Source organism: Perca flavescens, chromosome 14 (assembly GCF_004354835.1).
Source record: "Perca flavescens isolate YP-PL-M2 chromosome 14, PFLA_1.0, whole genome shotgun sequence".
NCBI classification, from domain to species: Eukaryota; Metazoa; Chordata; class Actinopteri; order Perciformes; family Percidae; genus Perca; species Perca flavescens.
In genome coordinates, this window is record NC_041344.1 from 26796258 (window position 1) to 26802257 (window position 6000).

A 6000-nucleotide genomic window follows, 5' to 3' on the forward strand; every position below is an offset into this window, starting at 1 on the left:
ACGTATGTTATATACCCCTAGGTTCATTTTGCGCTGGAATTGTCCTTTAATATCTGGATATATTCTTTTAATCTAATCATAATTTTCAAATTAGTTGAGCTACTCCACAATCTTTCCACGAGCCCCCTGTAAACAGCAGATGTACCGCCTGTTTGGGAATCACTGCTTTACTCGAGTATTACCATTTTATGCAACTTTCTACTTCTATTCCACTACATCTCAGAGGTAAATATTGTACTTTTTACTGCACTACATTTAAAGATTCTTTTTTTGGGCTATTCCGCCTTTAATTGACAGGACGGCTACATGGGAAAAGGGGAGAGAGAGGGAGAAGACATGCAGGAAATTGTCACAGGTCGAATTCAAACCCTGGACCTTCTGGGTCGAGGCATACACCTCTAAATATATGTGCACCTGCTCTAACCACTGATCCAACCCGGCCACTACTGCACTACGTTTCTTCGACAGCTTTAATTACTAGTTACTTTGCAGATTTATATTATTATTATTTCAAGTTTTAAATCAACTAATAAATTATAATACAGGTTAAGCAACCCAGCATTATGTCCAGTTATATAATATAATATATATAAATCATTCTTAAACGGGCCATAAGTCCTTTTGGTACTTGAAGTACATTGAGTATTTCTACACTGCAGTATTACTACTTTATCTTTGACTTTAATATGATACTGAATTCCCCCTTCATGAGAAGCTGTTTCCCAGAAATGTTAATGATAAATAATCCTCCTGATCTCCAGGAAACGTGTGTGTGTGTGTGTGTGTGTGTGTGTGTGTGTGTGTGTGTGTGTGTGTGTGTGTGTGTGTGTGTGTGTGTAAAGATCTGAGTTCCTCTTCACTTCTTCCACTGCTGCTGCTGCTGATGGTAAGTACTATGGCACTGTTCCACTGCATCATATTTCAAAAGCTCATCATGTTTTGCATGTAAAATATTCATCTGAACAGTAGCTAAAGTTATCAAATACTTGTACTGCAAGTACAAAAAAAAAAAAAAACAATATCTGCCCCTGAAATGTAGTGGTATAAAGTATAAAGAAGCCTAAAATGAAAATACTCAAAGTACAAGTACCTCAAAATTGTACAGTGCTTGAGTAAATGTATTTAGTTACTTTCCACCACAGGAAATAGCACTAAGTATCGGCATGTGACACTAAAATAAGACGGGCCCACTGACCTCAGCATACAGAACATTAAGTGTTTTGGAATGATATGGTCAACAGTCACATGCAAATGTAAGATTAGAGTGTCCATTTACTTAGGGCAATGTCATGTGTGCATGGATATATATTCAGTTTGTATCCAAAAAAAAAAATTATGTGTGAAATAAAACCTCCGTATGACTCACCTTATCTCGGTTTGCCTTTATCCTGGACATAACCGGTGTATACGTGCTGTAACACAAGAACATTGTGTGCTTCAATTGCCTTGAAAATCCCTGAAATTCTGTTTCAACCGATCACAATTTGTCTACAATCCCTATCACATCCACAATGTGTGAGCATCCATGAATTTAAATGTGTGTTAAAGGTGCAGTAGGTAAGACTTATAAAACTAACTTTCTGTATGTTCCAGTAGAACTACATGACGCAGGTAATTTAAAAATATATCCGGCTCCTCTGGCACCACCTACAGCCTGTAGTGCGATTTGCAAAAATCCACAGCTCCCCGTTCAGATGTACCAATCAGGGCCGGGGGTGTCTAACTGTGTGACAATAACTGCTCATGATTGACACGACAATTAACGATTACTAATTATTAGTTATGTTCATGTATTATTATTTTAACAGTTTATGGTTGCACACCGCTTAGCGTTTTATATATATGTTATATTAAAGGAACACAGCGACTTATTGGGACTTTGTCTTATTCCCCGTATCCCCCGGAGTTAGAGAAGTCCATACATACCCTTCTCATCTCCGTGCGTGTTCTAACTCTGTCTGACGCACCCACCGCTAGCCTAGCTTAGCCCAGATCATGGAGGTAACCGGCTCCATCTAGCCTACTGCTCCCAATAAGTGACAAAATAACGCCAACATTTTCCTTTTTACATGTTGTGATTTGTTTAGTCACAGGGTGTACAAATAACAAAGTCACATGAGATACAACCATCTTCTAACCGTATACATACTGGGAACTATATTCTCAGAAGGCGAAGCACTGCTACTTGGGCGGAGTGATTTGCACGCAGCACATGAGAAGCGCCATGGTGAGGAGCAGAGAGTAACGTTTTTTTTCAGGTTTTGCGCTAATCACTCCGCCCAAGCAGCAGTGCTTTGCCTTCTTTTGTAACGCCACCCTAGACTGGGTAAACCCTATGGAGTAAATATGTATTCATAATTCAAATTGAAAGTCCAAAGGGAAAACAAAGCGAGATCAAATTAAAAATATTATTATTATTTTTTAAATTTTCCATTTGGCTTTGGCTTTTGAATTTCAATTTATTATTGGCTTTTAATTTTCATTTAATATTTGGCTTTTGAATTTCAATTTAACATTGGATTTTAATTTTCATTTAATATTTGGCTTTTGAATTTCAATTAAACATTGGATTTTAATTTTCATTTGGCTTTTGAATTTCAATTTAACATTGGATTTTAATTTTCATTTAACATTTGGCTTTTGAATTTCCATTTAACATTGCCTTTTCATTTGGACTTGACACATGTCAATGTAAATGAGGAGGCGTGGCCCAAAGGCTGGTGGGAGGGTCTGAAACAAAAGGGGTGCAGAGGCACCTTATGAGCAGCAGGGGGAGCTTACTGCTGAGGAGCACACTGTTAAGCATCTGTCTGCAGATTCACCACTAGGCTGGGTCTTGTTTCACATGATATAAAATGATGATGTAAGCTAAACACAAACCACATTTCATGCTACAACCGTGAAGTTTTCATGCAGTTACTATAATTGTGTGTCTGTCGCATCATATGATTCACTACACTATACACCCTATGTTAAAAACGTACATCCCTAAACACACACAGGCGTGACATTTTTGCATAGTGCTTAAATTTGAATGTGAGCTACAAACAGTCAGTCCTGCGGCCCTTCACACAATTATGTCCTTTCCCTCAGCCCCATTCTATTTAACAAGACTAGAAAATGTAACAAAATAATTCCCAACACTCAGTTAAGATCTAATGGCTGTTTGGCTAATGCTGATATTACAGCCAGTAAAAGGGGGATGTAATGATGCAGAACGATTGCCTTGGCAGGGTTGGAAGACAACTGCACATTTATTAGAAACATTTGTTTGGATTTACCCGTCCCTCTACCGTCTAACATGTTGGCGTGTTAGAGTTACTGGCAGTGGCTTCATTTTGTTTTGGGATGTGCAGTAATGAAGCTAATGATAACGGGTCATTGAGAATGTAGCAGCTGAAGGTGAAATTTACTGAAAGATTAATACTGAGTGATTATCCTTATTATGGCAATCTGATATTTGGCAATACTGAGTCAATACTGTCATGACAAACTGGTATTTGAAAGGTGTGAATTGATTTGGAAGCGCAACACATGCACAATGCATCCTAATGTTCAAGGCTTTTACATTTCGAGGACAGTTAAAGTTTTTAAACTCAAAGTTTTTAATTGTGAAATGGTGTGCTAAAGAAAGGCACCTCTGCTCTTTTGCATATTCAAATGAGAATAAAAGCACACACATATATATATATATACATATATACATATATATATATATATATATATATACACACACATATATATATATATATATATACACACACATATATATATATATATATATACACATATATATATATATATATATATATATATATATATATATATATATATATATATATATATATATATATATATACACACACACATATATATATATATATATATATATATATATATATATATATATATATATATATATATATATATATATATATATCCATCCATCCATCCATCCATCTTAGTCCGCTTATCCGTGTCGGGTCGCTGGGGAGCAGCTCCAGCAGGGGACCCCAAACTTCCCTTTCCCGAGCAACATTAACCAGCTCCGACTGGGGATCCTGAGGCGTTCCCAGGCCAGGTTGGAGATATAATCCCTCCACCTAGTCCTGGGTCTTCCCGAGGCCTCCTCCCAGCTGGACGTGCCTGGAACACCTCCCTAGGGAGGCGCCCAGGGGCATCCTTACCAGATGCCCGAACCACCTCAACTGGCTCCTTTCGACGCAAAGGAGCAGCGGCTCTACTCCGAGCTCCTCACGGATGACTGAGCTTCTCACCCTATCTCTAAGGGAGACGCCAGCCACCCTCCTGAGGAAACCCATTTCAGCCGCTTGTACCCTGGATCTCGTTCTTTCGGTCATGACCCAGCCTTCATGACCATAGGTGAGGGTAGGAACGAAAACTGACCGGTAGATCGAGAGCTTTGCCTTCTGGCTAAGCTCTCTTTTCGTCCACAACGGTGCGATAGATTGAATGCAATACCGCACCCGCTGCGCCGATTCTCCGACCAATCTCCCGCTCCATTGTCCCTCACTCGCGAACACAACCCCAAGGTACTTGAACTCCTTCACTTGGGGTAAGGACTCATTCCCTACCTGGAGAAGGCATTCCATCGGTTTCCTGCTGAGAACCATGGCCTCAGATTTAGAGGTGCTGATCCTCATCCCAACCGCTTCACACTCGGTTGCGAACCGATCCAGTGAGTGCTGAAGGTCGCAGGCCGATGATGCCATCAGGACCACATCATCTGCAAAGAGCAGCGATGAGATCCCCAGCCCACCAAACTGCAACCCCTCCCCACCCCGACTACGCCTCGATATCCTGTCCATAAATACTACAAACAGGATTGGTGACAAAGCGCAGCCCTGGCGGAGGCCAACCCTCACCTGAAAAGAGTCCGACTTACTACCGAGAACCCGGACACAGCTCTCGCTTTGGTTGTACAGAGATTGGATGGCCCTGAGAAGAGACCCCTCACCCCATACTCCCAGCAGCACCTCCCACAGTATCTCCCGGGGTACCCGGGTCATACGCCTTCTCCAAATCCACAAAACACATGTAGACCGGTTGGGCATACTCCCAGGCTCCCTCCAGGATCCTTGCGAGTGAAGAGCTGGTCCGTTGTTCCACGACCAGGACGGAATCCGCATTGTTCCTCCTCAACCCGAGGTTCGACTATTGGCGAACCCTCCTTTCCAGCACCTTGGAGTAGACTTTACCAGGGAGGCTGAGAAGTGTGATACCCCTATAATTGGCACACACCCTCTGGTCCCCCTTTTTTAAAAAGGGGAACCACCACCCCAGTCTGCCACTCCTTTGGCACCGTCCCAGACTTCCACGCAATGTTGAAAAGGCGTGTCAACCAGGACAGCCCCTCCACACCCAGAGCCTTGAGCATTTCTGGACGGATCTCATCAATCCCGGGGCTTTTCCACTGTGTAGTTGTTTGACTACATCAGTGACTTCCGCCTGGGAAATCGACGACAATCCCCCATTATCCTCCAGCTCTGCCTCTAACATAGAGGGCGTATTAGTCGGATTCAGGAGTTCCTCAAAGTGCTCCTTCCACCGCCCTATTACCTCCTCAGTTGAGGTCAACAGTGTCCCATCCTTACTGTACACAGCTTGGATGGTTCCCCCCCCCCCCTCCTGAGGTGGCGAACAGTTTTCCAGAAGCACTTTGGTGCCGACCGAAAGTCCTTCTCCATGTCTTCTCCAAACTTCTCCCACACCCGCTGCTTTGCCTCTTTCACGGCAGAGGCTGCAGCCCTTCGGGCCCTTCGGTTGCCTGCAACTGCCTCCGAGTCCTCCGGGATAACATATCCCGGAAAGACTCCTTCTTCAGTCGGACGGCTTCCCTGACCACCGTTGTCCACCACGGTGTTCGTGGGTTACCGCCCCTTGAGGCACCTAAGACCCTAAGACCACAGCTCCTCGCTGCAGCTTCAGCAATGGAAACTTTGAACATTGTCCACTCGGGTTCAATGCCCCCAGCCTCCA

General features: G+C 42.8%; 1 protein-coding gene across 5 annotated transcripts in view; it reads right to left on the reverse strand.

The window, feature by feature from the left end:
* The window catches only part of LOC114568149 (CMP-N-acetylneuraminate-beta-galactosamide-alpha-2,3-sialyltransferase 1), a 96072-nt gene that overhangs the window by 2229 nt on the left and 87843 nt on the right, over nucleotides 1–6000 (reverse strand). For all 5 annotated transcript variants that reach the window (XM_028597566.1, XM_028597564.1, XM_028597565.1 and 2 more), the window contains one exon: nucleotides 1367–1412. In XM_028597566.1, the coding sequence (XP_028453367.1) occupies nucleotides 1367–1412 (46 nt within the window). The remainder of the gene's footprint in view (nucleotides 1–1366; nucleotides 1413–6000) is intronic.